General features: G+C 54.1%; 5 protein-coding genes across 5 annotated transcripts; 3 read left to right on the plus strand and 2 right to left on the minus strand.

The window, feature by feature from the left end:
• Positions 1-937: 937 nt before the first annotated feature.
• Positions 938-5,017, plus strand: FIBRA_03363 (uncharacterized protein; the record flags this gene model as incomplete). The annotated part of the gene is made up of 8 exons (XM_012325207.1): positions 938-1,267; positions 1,321-1,495; positions 1,550-2,116; positions 2,176-2,751; positions 2,809-2,877; positions 2,931-4,288; positions 4,341-4,665; positions 4,716-5,017. 8 exons carry the CDS (start codon positions 938-940, stop codon positions 5,015-5,017), a joined length of 3,702 nt encoding a protein of 1,233 aa, XP_012180597.1.
• A 182-nt stretch (positions 5,018-5,199) lies between these two features.
• Positions 5,200-6,778, minus strand: FIBRA_03364 (uncharacterized protein; the record flags this gene model as incomplete). The annotated part of the gene is made up of 4 exons (XM_012325208.1): positions 5,200-6,303; positions 6,352-6,457; positions 6,515-6,570; positions 6,626-6,778. The coding sequence occupies 4 exons, from the start codon at positions 6,776-6,778 to the stop codon at positions 5,200-5,202; spliced, it is 1,419 nt and encodes a 472-aa protein (XP_012180598.1).
• A 633-nt stretch (positions 6,779-7,411) lies between these two features.
• Positions 7,412-10,839, plus strand: FIBRA_03365 (uncharacterized protein; the record flags this gene model as incomplete). Its single annotated transcript, XM_012325209.1, has 9 exons — positions 7,412-8,557; positions 8,614-8,933; positions 8,993-9,095; positions 9,181-9,262; positions 9,336-9,465; positions 9,520-9,870; positions 9,925-10,003; positions 10,073-10,176; positions 10,236-10,839. The coding sequence occupies 9 exons, from the start codon at positions 7,412-7,414 to the stop codon at positions 10,837-10,839; spliced, it is 2,919 nt and encodes a 972-aa protein (XP_012180599.1).
• A 1,689-nt stretch (positions 10,840-12,528) lies between these two features.
• Positions 12,529-16,253, plus strand: FIBRA_03366 (uncharacterized protein; the record flags this gene model as incomplete). Its single annotated transcript, XM_012325210.1, has 11 exons — positions 12,529-12,735; positions 12,795-13,419; positions 13,475-13,536; positions 13,592-14,188; positions 14,242-14,476; positions 14,533-14,703; positions 14,754-15,109; positions 15,170-15,340; positions 15,402-15,521; positions 15,581-15,691; positions 15,747-16,253. 11 exons carry the CDS (start codon positions 12,529-12,531, stop codon positions 16,251-16,253), a joined length of 3,162 nt encoding a protein of 1,053 aa, XP_012180600.1.
• Positions 16,254-17,128: 875 nt separating this feature from the next.
• On the minus strand, positions 17,129-19,687 carry FIBRA_03367 (uncharacterized protein; the record flags this gene model as incomplete). Its single annotated transcript, XM_012325211.1, has 9 exons — positions 17,129-17,941; positions 18,016-18,092; positions 18,152-18,282; positions 18,369-18,491; positions 18,544-18,609; positions 18,658-18,717; positions 18,939-19,072; positions 19,131-19,523; positions 19,574-19,687. 9 exons carry the CDS (start codon positions 19,685-19,687, stop codon positions 17,129-17,131), a joined length of 1,911 nt encoding a protein of 636 aa, XP_012180601.1.
• Between the last annotated feature and the right edge of the window lie 546 nt (positions 19,688-20,233).

Genomic DNA, 20,233 nt, shown 5'->3' on the forward strand with positions numbered 1-20,233 from the left:
AGTTGGTGGAACATACATGACGGTAAGAGCACATTGAGCACTCGCATAAGCGAGTGAATACAATCTCATTCTATCTAAAGCTCTTCGCCACATTCTCGAACTTGGGTGGTACTTGGCCGAGATTCTTTGTTTTGAAAGGTATGTGAGATCAGACTGTTTCTATTGCCTATGTCAGTTGACATTTCGATTATCAGGGGTTGATTTCTTCAGTGTCGCGACCTGTCAAATCGGGCATGATTTATCTGTAAAAGGTGCGCCCACAGAATTCTGGTCCCTAATAGATTGTCATCAACCACGACTTTGCTCCTAGCCACTGAATGTGTGTCTGAGCATGGAAAGTCGTCGTGCGCAGAATTGGGCGGACAATGCGTTACTGAGCGAGATGGTTATTATATTGTTTCAGCAATATGTCTAGGCTTAGGGGTGCTATCGGTTGTATTCTACATGATTCCCACAGCGCGCAGGCTACAAGGTGTGTCCTTGCTGGTCCAAGTTAGCTCTCCCTGTCCATGTCACCATCTAACAATACTTTGCAGCTATTCCTCCGAGCAAATGGCGGGTCTTCTCATGATAGAAAATATGTATGGGAATTGTCGCTCGTATACATCAGCCCGTGATGTTATTTATTGTTGGGACCGTTGCTATCCTGCACTTGTATATATCAGCTTCTGGGCTGTAGAGTATATCCCATGATAAGTCAGGAGGACATGGATACTTAGTATACAATTTGACAGCACCGAGAGACAGTGACTGTATTGTCGTTAGACGCGCCGGCCCTGAGGTAAGTCACGCTGCCTATTGGTTCCAGGTTTGTGCAGGCAAAAGCACTTTGTGACTTTTCACAAAATATTCTGCATTGCGCTTGTCCTCGTTCTGAGCTCATCTAGCTACTAGAACACACGATCCTGTGCCGTTCCTGACCAAATCTACAAGCGAAATGGCTACGACTACCATGCACTTCGGTCCTGAGTGGATGCGCACGAAGGGTGCATCACGACCCGCACCCTCTCCGCCGCTCACAACTCCAGCCGCGTCTTCTGGAGCGTCGACATATTCTGCGCTGGTGGCCCCTTTGGCTAATACTGCTCCAGAGAGGCCCGATGTCTCAAACCCATTCCGATACTCGAAGGAGGAGATGCTCCGCATCTATAAAGAAGGTGGTGGACGAGGTGGACTAGGCCTTGAGGTGGAAAGATGGGATGGTATTGTTCGTGAAGTTGGATACGATCCTGCCGGATTAAAAGAAATGAGTGAGGCCGAGAAGAAGGTAAATAGCCCGTCCCGCACAACTTGCAGTCATAGTACTTATGTGATGTGCAGATCTTTTCGGGCTCTCTTAATTCTGAGATCCGTCGCCGACAATCTACGGACGTTCTCTCCCCTTTAACGACATCATCAGGAGAGCGACCCAAACTTGGCCATGCGGCTTCGGGCACAGCGAGTCCAATGCGAGATCGCTTTGGAAACTTCGCTGGACGCAGGCGGGACAGCACAGGTAAAAGCTACCGTGATGTTCTGGAGTTAATGCCCACTCTAACGGCCTGAAAAGATCAGGCCCCTTTGTCACTTCCAAGAAAGCTGTCTTTATCATCCATGCAAGGTGCACTGGCGTCTCCCCGTGAGGGAGCTCTCCCGTCGCCTCGGACGCGCATAGGACTAACACCAGGATTCGATGGTGTACTCAGCGAGTCATGGTCATCGCGCCGTCGTACTTCTGAGAGCGCGGTCAAGTCAGGCGTGGATTCAGCAACTCGGAAGGAGAGGGATGTGACTGATCCCGGTAACGAAGCCAAAGGGCCGGATATTAAGGAAGAGGAAGAGGAGAGTTTATCGCAACCTGTAGGTGGCGACGGCGGGTCTGCCACAAAGTCACCATTGGTAACACAGTCGGATTCATTCTCGACGAACGCGACAAGCAATATGCCCGACACACCGAAGGCCGTCGGTGGCGTGGAAAGCGACGTGGCTGGACTGACCTTACGACCCTCAGATGAAGCTCCTTCGGATATTGGAGAGGTCAATGGCAGCTTGGATTCTGCTGCGCCCAAGGCATCGGATACCACAGATCTGGCGAGTATCGAATGGTCCTATCTTGACCCTCAAGGCCAAATTCAAGGTCGGTGCGATTGGTGAATCCCAATGCATGTAGTGTTCACCATGACATTATCTCGTCAGGCCCTTTCCGCGCGGACACCATGCAACGTTGGCATGATGAGGGATACTTCTCTGCAAATCTGCTCATGAGGCGCACTCATCTGGATTCAGAGTGGACGTCTGTTGGCGAAATGACGCGACGTGCTGGAAATGCCCCCGTCTTCCTCACACCTGGCGTCACTTCTACAGCGCCGCCCGGTTTACCTCGCCGTCCTGACCCCTTGCTTGAAGGACCAATTCCAGATTTAGGAAGAGGATCGCCTTTCCAACCCATTCCTATCCAGAATTTAAGGAGCACTACTTTGGATCCGTACTTGCATGGTGGATCAAGCTCATCTGCTTCCCCCTCTTCGTCGTTTGGTGTTGCACGCTTCGTGAATGGTTCCCCCGATCCTGGTCCTCTAGAGCCAAGGACAAATCTTTATACTGAATCCAATGTTGGTCCCCGTTTGGCTGGACTGGTTTCCGGTTCTCCAATGGCGGCCACGCCGAGGCGAACGGCCTTCAATGATCCATTTGACCTGTCTCCTGCACCAAGGTCTCCTTTCGCCAGCACAGCAAATATCAGGATGCCTGCGGATGGTCTTGGTCTTGGTGGTACGCTGTATTGTTTACCATCACGTTCTTGTACTGAGTTGCTTACGGTATATACAGCGATCGATCCCATGAATACCGGCTCTGTGAGTCCCGCTTCGCCGTTCACTACAAACTTCAGTGCTACGGGTGCGATTCATCGACTTTTTCCACCATTGAATATACTAACAGATTGTAATTAGGCAGCCAGCGGGGACCGCAGGAGACGCCCATGACCAACGGACATGCCACGCCTTCTGGTTTTGCAGGGCCTGACTTAGGATTCATTGGTGGACCAGCTGCTCAAGGTGGTGGCTCGCGGATTGCCAATCGTGATGTGTTTAACAATACCACGGGCGACGATGCTTTAGTCTTGAATGGCAATTATATGAATAGCGTCGGGTCATATGCACTCGGCGGGCAACAATATCCTCATAATCAAACTTCTCAATACTCATCAGCTCGAGATAGTCCCTCGTTAAATTCTCTCACTCCATTATCAGAACGGCCAGGTGTAGCAGCGATGTCTGTTAATCACCAAGTTCAACAATCATTTGTACCAACCCCGGTCTTTTCCAACCCTCAGTCGCAGTGGCCTCCGCAAAGTTCTCCTGCTTTGCGTCGCCCAGGTCCTTTTGATCCAGACTATCCTACTACTAACAATACCATCATAACCGGAAAATCCACGATACCCCAGCAAGCTCACAACAGGTTTGCTCGTACTACAGCACCTAATGAGCCTTCTCAGTGGTTTGCGCCGACCGCTCAGGGTACAGTAAGTAGCGCCTGGACAGGAGAATCGAACAGCCTCACTGTTGCCAACCTCGGTCAACATAATCAACAACAGCTGCAAGCACAGCTGCAGGATTCGGACGCCGCTCTTCCGATCGATATTGAAGACCGGCAAATGGAGGAACCTGTTCTTCAGGATAAACAATCGCGACCAACTGCTACTAAAGCTGTCTCACCTATTGCTACACCGTCGGTGGTGGAACTGCCTCGACCCGCCCAGAAATCTCGTCGGAAGTCGACTGTTCAACTATCTCCCTCTACACCGGCGCCACAGCTCAAGGCGCCATCTGCACCAGTCCCTGTAGCGAAACCTCCTTCACCTGCGCCCCCTGTCGAACCCAAACCCGCTTGGAATACGGATGAGGATAATAAGAAGGGGAAGCCATCTGGCGCAACACTTGGTCTGCGCGAAATCCAGGAGGTGGAGATGAAGAAGCTGGAAGCTCGCAAGGCGGCTGATAGAGAACGCGAACGGACCACCCGCGCTGCCGGAGCTGCTTCGCATGTTGAAGACTTCCAGCCTTTCACAGCATCCTGGGGATTGCCGACGTCGCAGGCGGGTGCGGCGCGTAGCACGCCTATGGCCAAGGAAGCTTCTGCTCCCGTCACGCCGACTCTGCCCGTATGGACCAACACTTCTAAGCCTCAGGTTGCAAAGAAGGGTATGAAGGAGATCCAGGAGGAAGAACGGCGTAAGAAGCAAGCTGCTAAGGAGAAAGAGACGGTTGCGGCAGCAGCAAAGAGAGCGCACGCCGAGACGACCAACAAGGTATTTCATTGCTTCTGGAAAGTGTCAATACAATGCTGATGTTGCTCCCCAGAGCACTCCGCCGCAGCTAGCAGGAGGAGTTTGGACGACCGTAGGCGTCAGTGGTAAGGTGGCCGGTCCTGCAGCGTCTACGAACAAACCGACAGCGTCAACATCGGTTTCTTCCACGAAGGTTGTACCAAATTTGTCCCCTGTACCAACGGTTCCAGTGCCCCCTGTCATGGCTCGTGCTTCCTCTACGTCTGCCATCTCATCTCGACCCGCCAATCCTCCTAAAGTTGTCTCAACTAAGACAGACGACTTCCCCGCGCCACCTTCTCAAGAATTCCTAAAATGGCTCAGCGAGTCCCTGAAAGGACTCAACAGCTCTGTGAATTGTAAGTGTCAATTTTTGTCGTTCTCCGTCCCAAACTCACTTTCTGTATAGTTGAGGAGATCACGTCAATGCTACTATCTTTCCCGCTGGATCCCGATCCGTCCACTGTTGAGATTATCTCGGACCTGATCTATGCTAGCAGCACTACACTGGATGGCCGTCGATTTGCATCAGATTTCGTAGGCAGGCGCAAGACGGATGCGGCCTCGCGGCAGAGGACCGGTGTACCAGCCAGTACATCAGTCAAGCCGATATCGATTGCAGAAGTTGTGAAAGCGCAGCCTAAACCGGCTCAATCTGAGTGGGGAGGTTTCAAGGTGGTGAACAAGAAAAAGAAAGGTGGACGCGCATAGGCAGCCGCTGATGGACTTCTACTGGGGATGTTATTTGGGTCGCCGCACATCTATTGAATCTTACTACATCCTAATGACAGTATTCAGACTGTATCCCTAGTCTCGATTCTGTAATCTGCAGGAAGATACGCTCCCATCACTCAAACGTGTGAATAGATGTACCACCGACTATAGGGAGACAGCTACTTATTCACTTCGCCACTCTGGTTTCCAAGGACGAGAAAATTCTCCATTTCCGATGCTGTTAGCCCTGACTCCGCAGGATGATCGTTGAAAAATGCGGTGTCGAACGTTGAGAACGTCGACAGATCCATTCCATTCAAATCGAAATGGGGTTCATGGCCCGTGGCAGACACAGCAGGATGCGAAGAGGAGGGATTGAGGCCGGCAAGAATCGATCCAGGCGAAGGGGCCCCATCCGCTGAGTTAGCAGGAGGCGGGTGAAGGTGAGTGGGGTCACCTGCATTGCTAGAAGGCGGTTGCTCGAGCGATGCGAAAAGGCCCCTCGTATCACCAGCATCAACTGAAGACAAAACATCCAAGAAGACGTCCTCTTCCTCTTTTTTCCTGACGTTTGGAGACAGCCCTGTAGTCTGACTGTTGGTTGTCACGAAGTCTGGTGGTGGTTGAAGGAACTGACCCATCTGAGGTGCATTTGTGTCCATGGTGGTGCCGGACGCAGACACATTACCTAATAAATCCATACTCATGTCCATGTCCATATCAAGGTCCAGTTCGATTGGCTTGTCCGCGGAGCTACCCAATCCAGGGTCCATCCCCGCGGCGGCGGCAGCGGCAGCTGCGACTTCAGCGGCCTGGTGCATGTCTATGTCATCTCCTACTGTAAGATCGATGTCTACAGGGCGACTGGTTGGATCACCTAATGGACCCATGACGAGGTCCTGTGGCATGATCTTGTACGATGACTTCGGCGCCAGTGTAACCGGAGAAGAGAGTCCACTGACAAGGACATCTTCGGGATTCATGCGAAGCGTCGCGGAAGAGAGATCGAGCTTGTGCGGGAACGGCGGGCGTTGAAGAGATGACAGGGATATCGTGGACTGGCGTCTAGCTGGCGTGGGGATCACAGGTTTGGGTGTTTGTCCCCTAGAAGCAGTCTCTGCAGAAGGTCCTGCCTGGATTGCAGATAGGGAAGGCGAGAGCGGCGGAGTCTTTGGTTGCGCGGAATTGTCTATTGGTGGGGGATGCGCTTCCGCTGCAGCTTGAGCCTGTAGCCGCTGCTCCTCACGACGTAGGTCGCGCTGGAGCACGGCAATGGCACGATGCTACTAGTTATTAGCTCAAGCGTGCCGCATGAAATAACATGACTTCACCAGCTGTGATTCCATTGCATCGCAGAGTTGATCGTACTTCTCGATTTCTCGGCCAAGTGAGGCGGTCAGAGAACGCGGTGGACTGGGCGCATACTTGTCTATGCCGCTGCAGGATATCTTTGAGTGACAACTTCTGAGACTTGAACGATATGGTCAGACGCACAGTTTATGAGCATCCGCGTAGAATCCGTAGACCTGGGCTGTCTTTGTAACGGCATTCTATGATGTACTGATAGCTCATAAAAGTGTTGGTGTGCGGAAAAGTACGGCTTACACGAAGACATGTCGAGAGCGCGGTCATCTCTGGCTCAAGGATTCCTTGCGGCAGGGGAGGATCTGGGGGTGGCGGCATAGCTGCACCCCGCGTCCCGTTGAGACTAAGGACGTGGCCTGCTGCTGCAGTGGACCCTTTGCGTTGAGGAGGCATCCTACACGAATATGAACTTCAAAACTTGTCGATGGATTGGGTCAAGACAAAGGGTGAAGACGAACTCGAGCGAAGCCCGGGTGCGGCAGCGGTACCACGACCAAATGTGGCGCGCAGCCCACAGATCACTCAATTCCCACTTGTGTTACGCCCGTTGAATATCCTCTCACCAGTTTGAGCACGACAGCAGCCGAAAAGTGTTTCGCTGAGACTCTGTATCCGACGTCCCCCGTCTACCGCATGCGTCCATCTCGCGTTTGCCGACGTTGTCTCTTTCTGAAGTATCGGAACCGCAGGCAACAGGATATTAGAAGAGACCATGAATGGTTGTCCGGAAACACTCGAGAGCATGTCCAAAGACGATGTCCAAGTCTCTCTTCTCCAAGCCTCGCTCCAGCACACTGTTGAGCCTCCGTTCTTGTGCTATTTGATTCCAGTTTTGAACTGACTGTGAACTGCTAGCGTCGCGTCCGACACGTTACGTCCGTCCAAGTGCGTAACTTGACACCATTTCCAGTGCGGGATGCTTTCGCTTCTGCACTCCAACAACCCTCCGAACAACCGCAATTCACACCTCAGGGCCATTTCTCTGACGACCTCGATGTTACGATTGGCAGGAAGCGTGCGAGAAGGATGTCTTCAACATCCAGTGCTTCACTATCCAACTTGAGGTTTGACGCAGATGGTGAGCCGAACTCAAAGATTGAATTAGGAACGAGGAGAAGAGCCCTTTCCAGAGCAAGCATCTCGGGCAATCCTGGTCCAGCCACAGCGTCTGGTGCAAGCCATCTCCGCAAGACGTCCACAACGACATCTACCGTTCGGACTCCACTCCGCCAACGAGCTCCTTCCGCTGCATCTTCTTCGACCTCGTACACCAGCCTATTTTTCCTGCAAGACCCGCGTGAGGTAGGAGCTTCTGGTTCCTCACGCATTGCCGACCTGTTACAGGATACATCACAGAAGGGCCTCGAAGACGTTTTGCACAGTCGGCTAGTGGAGACCTTCATCACCATAGTTCTGCCTTCTAGTCTGTCAACCTGCGATGATCTCACACCGAAATCTGGAGTTTCTGCGAATACATCTCGATCTCCGCCTGTTTCTCCATTACCGCTGGGCTCCAATATGGTACAAAACTCGGAGTCACTCTCAAAGACGTCAGGCAGGCGGAGCACATCTATTGATGGATCAGGTAAACCAGGCCAATCTGGACCGGCGACGCCGTCTAGGCTACATTCAACTTCGGGCACTCCTAGAGGTATCATACCCAGCATGCATGTCAAATCGGCATCGGCATCCTTACCACGCGGCTCTATGTCGAAATCGAAATCTATCTCTTCTCCATCTGCGCATAGACAGCGTTCTCCTATCCCGGCGCCATTTAAATCGATTCCAACGAAGACCGAGGATACATTCATATCAGGCAGTACGTCTCCCGGAACACCGTCCTCACCAAGCCTGGCGGACATAAATCTAGATGCGGGATACCCAGTACCAGACTACATTTCACCCATACACAGACCTTCTACAAATCCCTCTTTCCAATTCGACGCTAGATTCGGTGGTGAGTTCACACAAGATGTGGACGTGAGCCAGTCGCGTATGCATGTTGAGGTATGGGGTCATGTCAGGCGTGGATTAGGATGGTCACTGAGGAAAGGCGAGAATGGGAAAGGAAAGGGCAAGCAGAAGATGCAGGACGATGAGTTGGAGCTGGAATGGAAAGTGATTCAGAGTTGGGATGTGGACTTGGAAGATTTGATTCCATTGCCGGAAACGGTGAGTTTTACTTCTGCCACTCATATCGCTAGCGTTGCTCACTTGAAACCGTACAGCTCGCAGCTCATCCCTCGCAACTTCCTTCCAACACACTGCTGATAACCTTGTCTCCCCCGGGTCGGACATATTACCTCCCGCTGCCCTCGCAACCGGATTCCCCTCATCCGCTCTCAGCGGACATTGGATATAGCTCTGACCAAGAATCTGAGATCAAGAAGCTCAAGGGCGCAGGCGAGATCATCCTGCCTGAGCGTCGACTTTCCTCGCACAAATTCACTGATGAGCCAGAGCAAGAGGAGGTCAACACTGGGGAAGAATATAGTGCATCCAGAAGGAGGGGGAGGAAGAAGACTGCGTCATGGCAGGATCTCCTCCGGTATGTGCTATCTTCGAATCCCTTGCACACTTTCTGACGTGCTTCCTCGCATCTGGTAGGCTAATCAATCTGCAGGCCTGTATTGTTGATACTCAGCAATCTCTTTCCGAGATTGTGCGAGAGATTGACAATGTCGTAACACAGTCAGGTGCTGGTCTACTAGTGAGTTCCTTCCTAATAAGTATACTTACACATCAGGTATCAATCCGTTTAAATGGGATTTTCTGTCTGACATATGGACTTGCAGCGTCGTGAGCTCTCAGAGCAGGAGGCATGGGTCGGACAATTACATTGTGAGGCGAAATTGCTCCGCGACGAATCGGAAACGGGTACGTATATTGTCGAAGCTTTTTCGGGTGCCTTCCTGATTTCAAAATGTTCCTGAACATTTGACGTTGTCAGTGAAGTCTCAACTTCATGCCCGAAGGGAGAGACTACGGAAACGCAGAGAGATGCTCGCACTAGCGCGTGAGGCAGACGAATCGGATTCGCGTCTGGAGTTTGAACAAGAGGCGGAGCTGGTAAATGAGAGGTCAGTTGCATTAAATTTCATTATGACTCCCTGGTCATGTTCATTGGTGCATAGAGTGCGTCTCGAGGACCTTCGCAGTCAAATTGCGCCCATGCGCAGCGTCCTCCTCACGACACTGTCATTTGTATTTCCGATTGAACTTGTCTCGCCACCCGACCTTCTGTTTACCATCCTCGACGTTCCATTACCAATTCCGCTCGCTCCCACAGATCCTGCACCACCGTTATTAGTGCCTGCCCACAAGGATGTTACAGAAGAGGCCGTAGCGACTGCTCTAGGCTATGCTGCACAGGTTGTGCAATTTCTCGCCGCATATATGGGGAAAGGCCTAGTGTATCCGGTTACCTGTGTGGGAAGCAGAAGCCTGATCAGAGACGGAATCTCGGCGATGGTTGGGCCGAGGATGTAAGTGTGATATTGCTATTTTCTCGTGCCTTCTGAAGGTGCATGTCCAACCAGGTTCCCTCTATTCTCCAAGGGAGTGGATACATATCGGTTTGAATATGGTGTATTCCTTTTGAATAAGGATATTGAGATGGTTGGTACATATTCAAGTTCATACATACATATTGCTTTGCTGACGTTTCTGGTTCATTCCATCCGCTAGCTTATGTCCGATCGAAATTTGCGTGCGTTGGATATGCGACACACACTCCCTAACCTCAAAAACCTCCTGCTGACACTTACTGACAATGAGAGTACACAATTACCGTGAGCCCATTTGGCATCGCTTCCTACAAACGCTATCTCACGTGTTGGACCCTTCACAGAACCCAGCGCTTTTCGACTGCTTCGAGTGTTTCGATTTCTTCGTTGCAATCGCCTGTGCTCACCGCGTCTTCGCTTCCATCTACAGCCTCCGAGCCTCCGACAGATCCCAACTCGGAGCATGATGGCTTGCCTACCGCCGCCTCCCATCCGCCTATAGACGATTCAGAGTCGCCGCCCCGAAGTGGTTCCACTACACCTACAACTGCCTCTACGCGCAGGTCGCGTGCCTTCCTCGACCTTGCTCCTTTTGCTGGCTTCTTGCGCGGACGTTATCCTTCGAGCTCACGGCCGTCTGTGCGCTCAGTGCCGGAATCGCCAGAAGGCGCTCAGGCACTCGCTCCGAGCGCGTCTACTGTGCCCTCCACTCCCACCGTACCGCGAGGTCAGTCTGACGCCGCAGATGACAGCGGTGAGAATGCGGATGACGAGGACGACAGGCGAACAATCCGTGGACGCAGCGAGGCGCCTGACGTTGAGGAGACTGAGAGCGAGGGAAAGGTAGAGGTGAGTGGTAATGGACATGCTGCGCCTGAGGCGAATGGCGCGGCAGAGAAGATGGTGGATCAGCGCGATACACCACCTCTTGTAAACGGTGTAAGCTGATGACAGCTGTGTTTTATTTTAAATCATATGAACTGTCTACATTCTGCGTACTCTATACTTGTATACCCTCTTTAGTGAATGCCCTCAGATCAAGTATGCCTTGACATTGCGCACTGGACGAGAGTTTGTGCTGTTTTGGGTGGGATGTCAACGGACGCCGTCCGGGCCTCTGGTCGCGATATAGCCGTGTAAGACGCGGATCCGAAGACTAACGGCAGTCTAATGACGCGGAGCAGAGAAAGCCTATCGGTAAATGGGAGCCTGCATCCCTGACTTCTATGACTCTTGTGCTGAAGATCTCCTTCGGCGATTGGGACGGACCTGGACGCGAGTTCGCTCGGAGGCTTGGGTCGCCAGCCTCTGCGGGTTGAGGTGGTTGAGGCTTGGGAGGCTGCACGTTCAGTACTAGGTAGCCTGCGTGCAATCTCCTATTATTAGCGGCCACTGCATGCAGGGCGTGAAACGTGTACTGTTCAAGTCCAAGGGATTTGCTGGCGGGATCTGGTGCCGGATCTGAGACGCACCGTGGTGGCGGCCCGCTACACTAGCGGCAGCCTGCCTGGCCTGGAACGACGCCAGCTGTTTGCGCTGACAGCCGACCGGTACTAAGCAATCCGCAAGGCATGCCAGGTACTTTATACCGCGCTCAAATTTGCCTCGACTGGTAGTGCAATAAGTGCATGTAGGGCAATTAGTATGCGAGACTACCGGTGTACGGAGGTAAAAGTAGCTCTAGTGCCGCGGTGGTGGCATTTCGACTTTCTATTTGGGTCTGGCTGGAATCTCGGCAAGGTGTTTTCCGATTAAGAATGCTGATATCGACGTGGGCCATAGCGACGGATGGAGTTTCGCATAGAGCACACTTGGGAAATGGGACCCACTGTCGCATCTGCACGTGATCGTATGCCTGTTTAGCAGCTTCATTTAGTTTGCATGCAACGATCCTGGCGTTATTCGCCCGCGAGTGCGGATTGAATTCTCTCTCCGAGCTCGGCGCGACCCAGGTCCAGAGGTTATCAACCTGTTGGCGCCAAAGTTGTGTGGTGGAAAGGATGGCGGCGACGGTAAAGGTTCATTCAACGCGAGAGATCGCATCCGGGCATTTCGTAAAGAAGGGGGAAATTTTCATGATGGCGCACGACGAGTGAGAGCGCGTACGGTGAAGGCGAGCGACAACCTATATCCACGTTGTGAAGACTCGGGCAAGTTTCAAGGGGCATGGCCGTCGCGTGGCTGAAGCCCAGAATGGTAGTCGGAGACTCAAAAAAGAGGGTCTCCGCAAACGCATTTATGACAAGTCGCGACCGTCCGCGCAGACTGGCCGTGTACTACCGCTAATATCTCGACCGTCCCTGCTGCTCTCTAGCTCAGCCGCAAAAATTGCCCGAGGTAGCTCTCTTCTTCTCTCTCCATCTCTTGCCTCGCTCACCCACTAGTCTTTCAAGCTGTGATCCCACATTGTACCATCAATCCTTATAGACGGGCATAAAATCAGCTGGCAGGTCGGTTTTCGTCTTGCCTCGTCTTGACTCGGCCTCTCACTCTCTCGCCTCGTCCCATGCTCGTCCTATAGGAATACCATTGTGCAATTAGGCTTACTCGTTCCCTATTTTACCCGTATTTGCTCAATCTGTCTTCTGTCCTTCGCCCTTTTGGATCAAAAGTACCAGCTTCGATTGTTCAGTCACTATGAGTACTGCCTTGAACCCATCTAATTCTCCTGCCGATCGTCGCCAGTCCCCCGATGACAGGATACAGAGCCCTCCCGCTTTCCTGGATCTTGCGGACTCGGCGAGTTTCTCCTCGTCTCTGCGGCCTTACGTCTCGACGCTAACCGTTCTCGCTTCTCGCAGGCCGCGCGTTACGGCAGTAATTTACCGGATATTTCGGCTGTGGGTGTCATCTTACGGATGGCGTGCATCATGGCAGATACTGACTATCTGCTGCTGATACAGCGTACCCTCAAGCGTATAGAACACGAACGGCAACGTGCCATGCAGCGCAAAGTGTTCGAGGAACAGATGCGTGTCCTTGAACAACAGCAGGCCAGGGAACTTTTGACCATTCCCGTGGAATCTGCGGCTGCGCTTCAGCATCTCGCCGTTTCTGCGCCCACCACTCCGCCGCGGGTTAATGCCATCCTCAATGACGAGGCTTCCTCAGGTCTTGCTTCGGCACTGTCGTACTCATCCGTGGACGTAGAGATCCTCTCCAAAGCAGTTGGATCGGCCGTCTCTGACAAGCGCAAGTCGGTCACCTACGCGCCTTCCGTGAACCACTCGCCGGAAATGCCAACAGGCAATCACCAAGGCTTTGCTCGCCCTGGAGGAGCCAAGAGCATGCCCGCTAGTCGGCGCACATCGGCCAGTGAGCACGATGAGGAACTTGCTGGTCATTTGCAAGGTCTATCGCTGGCGGGAGAACGCGCAGAGCGTGAACGTTTGACCCCTTCCGGCGCTATCCCTCACTCGATTCTCCGATCGGGCAGTGAACGTCTCTTGTCAGGAAATGGGCAACATTATGGCAACATGTACAATGCTGGGATGATGTTGGACGAGCAATTAGATCAGGAAATGAATGGTACGTTTCCTTGCCTCTTGTCTGGCACTGTGGCAGTTACAAACAACAGGTCTAGCTGCTATGCGTCACCTCCCGACTGCTGATGAGGAAAAGTACTCGAACACGTATTCCAACAAGGTATGTGGGTCTGAGTGGCGCTATACATTCATCGTAGTAACAAAGTTTAATGCAGCTTTCCACCGCATCCGCTGCTCTGGACCTGGCACCGTTGTCACAGACACCGCCCCGCACATCCTTTGTGGGTCGTGCAGCGGACTCTCGGGAGAAGCCGTCTGAATGGCCTCAGTTCAATGGCAATGGTCGGGTAATCGAAGGCTATGGACGTGCCGAGCGCCGCAATGTTACTAATCCGACAGTGAGCCTCTCGAGTGCTGTAGGGGACCTATCGCCTGGGGGTAAGTTGTCGGGTACCGTTTCTGGTACCACAACCCCGCTGTTGCAGCAAATACCTCAAGGGCTCTCCCAAGGTCTTTCGTCGCGTCGGGGATCGCCGCTGGCGTTGTCCGACGGCCTCTCCATTACTACAGCGCGTTCGGTCCCCGCAACGCCTCTTCCAGGCATGCCGAACTCTGGTAACCATCTCGGGAAGGCACCGGGTACCCCGCTCTCGGGTGATGCGCCTGGGGGTCTGAACGGAATCTTGACCGCTCATGGTTCACCTCAAGGCGAGCTCAACTCTTCGCTATCGAGGATGTCCTCTTCGCGTGGTTATGAAGGCGACCCGATGGCATTTAGCCAGGTCCAGGCCGGAATGGATGGTTCCCTTCAGGTTAGTGCAATTGTCGTTCGTGCTATGAAATCTGATCGTGATCTCGCCTGCAGCAATATGGCGTAGATGCGGTTTATGTGAACGGCACTGGTCTGGATAACGGACGATACAACTCGTACGGTTTCGAGGCCAAGGGTCGGCCCCAAGGTGGCACTGGCTCCACTGCATTGTACCATCACCATGGGTCGAGATATGGCCTGGGTATGAACGGTAGAGCCCATGGTGCGGATAGCAAGATGGGCGGTTTGCACGGACCCAAACACAAGCGGGGCGATGTTGACCGGGAATGTTAGTCTACGTCTCCCGATACAGAGCTTCGGTCTCTGACGTTCCTGTTCTTTCAGTTAACAGGTTCGCCGGTACACGCCTCGAGGATTTGCAAGGCGAGATTCCGTCGCTCTGCAAGGACCAGCACGGATGTCGCTATCTCCAAAAGAAGTTGGAAGAGGGTGTTCCAGAACACCGTGATATGATCTTCCGTGAGACCTTCAGCCACTTTGCGGATCTCATGACTGGTATGTGCGGAATCCTAATATTATTGAATGTACCTAATTGTTGGATGTAGATCCGTTCGGAAACTACCTCTGCCAAAAACTGTTGGAGTATTCAACGGATGACCAGCGCAATGTGATTTGCGAGTCGGTCGCGCAAGACCTGGTGAACATTTCCCTCAACATGCATGGTACTCGGGCAGTGCAGAAGATGATTGACTTCCTTTCAACACGCAGACAGGCAAGTCTAGTCCCGGCTAGATTTCACTATATTGCTTACAGGGACGGGCAGACTGACCTCAAATACAATGCTCAGATCCACTCTATCATTCTTGCTTTGAGCCTTCACGTTGTAGTGCTTATCAAGGACTTGAATGGCAACCATGTCATTCAGAAGTGTCTCAATAAGCTTGCCCCGGAAGACAATCAGGTTTGTTCTCACTGCCTACATGTCCCGTTGTTCTCCGATTGATTGGTGAGGATTGGTCAGTTCATCTACAATGCGGTCGCCGCCAACTGCGTGGAAGTCGCAACACATCGCCACGGTTGTTGTGTATTGCAGCGATGCGTTGATCACGCATCAGATATCCAGCGCGTGCAGCTAGTGAACGAGATCACGTATAACGCGCTTACTCTGGTTCAGGACCCATACGGCAATTATGTGAGTATTAGTGTTGATCTGCATGTTTGCAACGAGGACGCTGACACGATCATTTTCGTAGGTCGTGCAATACATTCTTGACCTGAACGATAACCGTTTCAGCGATGCGGTCATTAGGCAATTCACCGGAAATGTCTGCGCGTTGTCGGTACAGAAATTCAGTTCTAATGTTATCGAGAAGGTGAGACATTGTCCGCCGATTAAATTTCTTCTGGTGTTCCTGACACGAAGTTTGTACAGTGTGTTCGTGTGGCAGAGCACAGCACCCGTAAGATGCTCATTGGGGAACTCCTAAACCGCACGAGGTTGGAAAAACTGTTGCGCGATTCTTACGGCAACTACTGTGTGCAGGTATGGTGTATAGCGTGTGGATTATCACATTTCTGACTGAGAACTTGCCTGTCAGACTGCGCTGGATTACGCGGAACCGAGCCAGCGGGCCCTGCTCGTGGAAGGCATCAGACCCGTCCTTCCTCTCATCCGAAATACCCCGTACGGCAAGCGCATTCAGAACAAATTGCAACGAGAACACCTGGACGGGTTTGGCGGGGGAGGCGGATACCAGCACCTCGGCAACCAAAACATGGGAATGGGGCCTGGCCATGGCGGCCGTCACATGCCGCATCAGGCGCTTCACTCGCCTGGCGGGATGGCTGACGCATACAGCGCACCCAACGGGCTGTATGGCGGCCACGGCATGCAGGCACAGGGTCAACTCCACGCCGCTCAATTGCACGGCATGCAACCGCATGGCATTGACAGCTATGTGATGCAAGGCTCGACAAACCACAGTCCGGGCCTCACACCGCCTCCGCACGCCCACGCCAACTCGTTCTCGCAGTACGGCGGGATGAACTCCTTCCCCGTAGGCGTCGCCGATCCGTACCAGCGCTCGTACGCGTACGGCATGTAAATCCCGCGGTCGCACCGCTCCAAAACTGTCGTCGCCTCAACGCACGTCTCTCTCCAACAAACGCTACGAATAGTCGAATCCTAGTCGCTCTTTCTTGCATCGTACTAATCACCGCTGCATCCCGCCCCGCCGCGGGACTATACCTATGCTGCTACGTGTCGCCGCCCGCCTTCGCGGTGCGCCGACACGCGCCCTCACCTACTACTTACTATGTTCCTTTAGTTGGGCTTGAACGCCGGGCACACGTATATTACCACCACCCATCGCGCATTTGTATTTTGCACCCGCATCCCATCCAGTCACACACATCTCGCTCTTCTCGCTTTCCGCGTTTTCGACCGCGACCTATACAGGCATATACAGACCCTTTCTTGCTTGATACATGTTCCGCCTCCCCCGCCACCCGTTTGTACTCTTCCCTGTACAGCGTACCTTTTTGCATCCATTCCTAGGTCACGTAATTTGTCTTATAGTATCCCATCGAGCGTCTGCTTGCTTGTCATGTCTGTAGTCATTCTGCAATACGATATGTTTGGTTGTCGGTTGTTCTGCGATTTATCTGGCGTGCCGGCGTGATCCCCGCGGAGCAGAGTGGGCACGCCCTCCATCCAACCTGCGCCCCTGCAGGCGGCTGTGGACACCCGCAAGATATCGGCCGGGGGCGCGAATAGCAACTGCGAGAAGCATCAAAAATCCATTGAGCACGCATGCGTGTATGCACGTCGCCGTGCGCACTCGGGTCGAGTCGAGAAGGGTATCCACGGAATACACATGTACAAGAGAAAGCCGCGAGTCGACTACGTAGATCGTGTGTAAATTCAGACCAGCACATAAATTACTATAACAGTATCCCCCCCCCTCCGCCGCCGCCGCGTCTACCGCAGCCGCATCCGGCGCAACAGCCCCGCCAGCGCGCCCTCCCCGGCCTGCTGCTGCTGCCCCGCACCATTCTGCCCCTCGTCCGCGTGAGACTGGTGTGCATGGCTGTGTCGGTGGTGCAGGCTCAGCCGGTGTCCATGGTGCCCGTGCTTGCGGTGCCGCCGCGCCGCCCGCGAGCCCGTGAACGAGCCCGGCATCTCGAGCTCCTCGTCGCCGTTCTCGAGCGACGGCCGCCCTGCGGCCGAGCCCGAGTCGGCCGAGCGGCGCGGGACCGACGGCGCAGCGTGGTCGTGCTCGCGGTCGGATGTCGTCCCCACGATCGGTCCTGCCGCAGAGGCAGTCTCAGGTGCGGACGCCGAGGCCACGGACGACGCGTGTGCGCGCGTGGCGTGCAGCTCCAGTGGGACCTCTGCGTGCAGCGGGGGCTGCGCAGACTCCTCCTGCTCGTGGCGCAGCGCATGGCCCGAGCTCGGACGCGCGACAGGCGTAGCGTGTATATCTGCATTTGTCCCATTCGGGCCACCCGCGCTGTGCACGGGTGGGGTCGCGTGTGCATTTTCGGGCGCGGTGCTATCTTTCTCTTCTGTGGCGGCGCCGGCGTGGTGCTCCTCCGCAAGCTCGTCATCGTCGCTATCGACTCCGGCGGGGCTGCCATTTTTCCAGCCGCCGCTGCTGCGCGACGCGAACGAGCCGAGGCGATTGAGAGCAATTGTGCCTGTGATGGCGGCCTTCCAGCGCGCTCTGGGGTTGAACTGCTCGCGCAGCCCACAGAGGTCGTGTTCGGTCGATGGCGCATGCGTCGTGAGCCACTGCGGAAAAGGGTGGTCAGCACCACAGGCCGCGAGGACGAACAGGGCGGCGGCGGCAACGCAAAGGAACGTACGCGGTGGTGTAGCGCCTCTTGGGCCGTAGGCCGCTTGGCAGGGTCGGGGTTCAGAAGTGACCTGATGAAATCCTTAGCTGTACACGAGATATCAGCTACTGATGCACGAGATGGAAGACAGACGGCGGGATCGCACCTTCGGCAGAGATGTTCGCCCAGTAGCGTTCATGAAACTCGACCTGGGCCTCGGTCGTCTCGCGGATCAGCTCCGCGTTGTCGTCCGAACGGAAGGGTGAGTACCCGCACAGGAGGACGTATGTGATGATCCTGTGACAGGAACGCGGATCAGCGATCGTGCATATATTGATCGAAAGCAAATGTGAAATACACAGGGATGGCGGGGAGGAACGTACCCTGCGGACCAAATGTCGACAGCTGTACCGTGCCCGGTGCCGTTGAGCACCTCGGGGGCAGTATACCCCAAGCTGCCTGCAAGGGAGCGGAGCTGCTCGTCGTGATTGTGCAGGTGTTTCGCGCTGCGAGGTGCAATTAGTATGCGGTGTGACAGACGGAGTGATGGATACTGACATGCCAAAGTCGACGATGACGATGTCTGAATGCGAGTCTTTTGTCCGATATAAGATGTTTTCTGGCCTGCGAAAGGGTCAGACGGGTAAAGTGAGGTTATATATCAGGGCTCACTTGAGGTCCCGATGGACGATGTCGTGGGCATGCAGGTACTTGACGCCAGAGAGTATGGATCTGCGTCATTGATCAGTAAGATGACTCTTGGATAGGGTAAATAGGCACGAAGACGAGAAATTGAGAAAGTGACGGGCGTTTGCATGTCCGCTCGGCAGGTGCCGAAACCAGACTATATGCGCTCGACGCATTCGAGTCGTCTGCTGGCGCGTGACAGCGTCTGACGGAGAACTGAACCACCGGAGTGCAGGCGGATGGCGTTAACAAGAAAGAGGACGTACTTGAGCACAGCGACTGCGTCGAGTTCTGTGAACTTTCCGCGCTGAGTGATGCGCTCGAAAAGTTCTCCGCCAACGGCGAGCTCGAACGCGAGATAGTATTTTGAACGCGACTCGAACCACTCGTAGAATTTAACCTGGGACGCGATGGGGTGAGCTCACGAACGGAGGGAATGGAACGCAAGGGGGACGGACGATGTTGGGGTGGTCAAGGCCCTTGAGGACGTCCATCTCGCTCCATACGCTTTCCTCATTGCCCTTGACCTTCTTCTTTGGGATGACCTTGAGGGCGACGTCGACGGTGAGGCCCGAGGGGTCGTGTTTGTCCTTTTTCGCACCGTTGGGGTGGAGAAAGTGGGAAGCGGTCTGACCTTTGGCGGAGAGATAGTTGAGACTGGAGGTGGTACTGGAGCGCGAGGGCGTCGGGCGGGATGAACTGGAGGTTAGTGGGGAATGAGTGTGAGAATGAGAGGGGGACGAAGTGGGGGGAGTGCGGTGGGAGATGGCAGATGGAGAAGGAGAGTCGGCGGCGGCGGCGCCGTGTCGGGCGATTTCTACAGAGTCAGGGGGGACATGCCAGGTCGCGCGCTGGTATGGGTGAATGGCGGATAGGAGAAGAGCGACGGGGAAACACTGACCATGACTTTTCCAAAGGCGCCTTCTCCGAGGACCTTGTGGATTTCATACGCTTTTTTCTTCTGAAACGAGGGGGGCTGGGGGAGCAGCGAGTCCTTGAGGGATAGGGCGGGCATTTTTGGGATGAGGACGAGGAGGACTGGGAGGGAGAGGGTTAGGAGGAGAACGAGCGCATGCGCTGGCAACAAGCGGGGGCGGATAAGAAAAGGCTGTGCGAGATATCGGGCGAATTATTGGGATGGAATGAGAGGGTCAACGACCATCGCCGACTTGGACAGGCGGAAGGGAATCCGAGTCTCGGCCGCTGTGAGCGCGGTGACGAACCAGCACCAGCCTCCTCGGGGGTCAGGCACCGATCTCTTGGCACCCCCCTCCGACACCCCGCCCGCCTTCTATTCAATTCAATTCAAGTTGGCAATATCACATATTCCAAATGTATATGTATGTATACATCGACTGTTCATCCGTCCCATTGACATTGTCGAGTCATGTGACCCCGCCTTTTAATTGGGCGCTTCAGGCCGCCTTGCCCCTGCACGCCGCCATGCCGCCATCCCCCATCTGGCAAGCGTCCTCGCCCCCGCCCGAGGAATGGGAGTACCAGGACGAGGACCGCCAGTGGCAACACAACGGCGTTGTCGGCGAGGAAATCGATGCCTTTG

Source organism: Fibroporia radiculosa, assembly GCF_000313525.1.
Source record: "Fibroporia radiculosa TFFH 294 genomic supercontigs, scaffold1935, whole genome shotgun sequence".
In the NCBI taxonomy this organism is placed as follows: domain Eukaryota; kingdom Fungi; phylum Basidiomycota; class Agaricomycetes; order Polyporales; family Fibroporiaceae; genus Fibroporia; species Fibroporia radiculosa.